Here is an 884-nt window from a genome sequence, read left to right on the forward strand (position 1 = left end):
TAATAATATAAAAATATTTAAATGAGATAAATGTGGAGCCAACTATAAAATATTTTCCTTCAACATATGGTAAAGCTTTCTTTGCCTCCTTTGTTGTGAAGATGTTTTGACAGATGATATTTTTTTTTTTTCATTTTCCTATGTGGAGATACTAGTAGTGAAGAAGAAGAAATAGTGTATCTAACACAGCAATGACTAGTTTCTGTCATTAAAGGTGCAAGTCAGAAATCTTACATGCTTGGCAGATGTTGGAAAGCCAGTAAGTAATCTTATTCGTGGAATTAGATAGCCATTTAGTTGAATTTATTCTGTTCTGCTTCACAGTTGAAAGATGCATGAGTGTTATGCAGTCTGGGACTCAGATGGTTAAGCTGAAGAGTGGAACCAAAGGGCTGGTTCGTCTCTTCTACCTGGATGAGCACAGGACCTGCATCCGATGGAGACCATCCAGAAAAAGCGAGAAGGCAAAAAGTAAACTTTTTAATCTTTCTTCTAATTTCTGGGGTGGTTCAGTATTAGAATGTGAATTACAGAGGGATCAATTAAATAAATGCTTTTTGATGCTTATTTTAAATGCGATGTGATACTTAGATGAAGGTTTTCAAGAGTGTGAGTAGAGTCTAACCACCTACTAAAAGTTCAGGATTATGAAAGGGAGTGTAGTTCAGTCAGATGTCAATATTTTCTACGGGTTTACACGAATTGTGAGCAAACTGAAGGGGGCCTTGATAACAAATTATGCTGATGCTTTTCCATGTATACGTCACAGAACCTAGAAAACTTCGGGTTGAGGTTTCTTAATCTTAACTGTGATCATTTTCTTTAGGCGTTATTACATCTTGAAGTTACTGTGTAGCGTTATTTCTCATTTAAACTATTCCTGC

At 35.7% G+C, this 884-nt stretch overlaps 1 protein-coding gene across 1 annotated transcript in view; it reads left to right on the forward strand.

Annotated features, from left to right (window-relative positions):
- Positions 1–324: 324 nt before the first annotated feature.
- Positions 325–884, forward strand: part of PLCH1 (phospholipase C, eta 1) — a gene marked incomplete at its 5' end in the record, with an annotated part of 44,671 nt that continues 44,111 nt past the window's right edge. Inside the window, one exon of the mRNA XM_009697235.1 lies at positions 325–471. Coding sequence (XP_009695537.1) covers positions 325–471 — 147 coding nt within the window. The remainder of the gene's footprint in view (positions 472–884) is intronic.

Source organism: Cariama cristata, unplaced genomic scaffold (genome assembly GCF_000690535.1).
Source record: "Cariama cristata isolate BGI_N322 unplaced genomic scaffold, ASM69053v1 scaffold1603, whole genome shotgun sequence".
Lineage (NCBI taxonomy): Eukaryota > Metazoa > Chordata > Aves > Cariamiformes > Cariamidae > Cariama > Cariama cristata.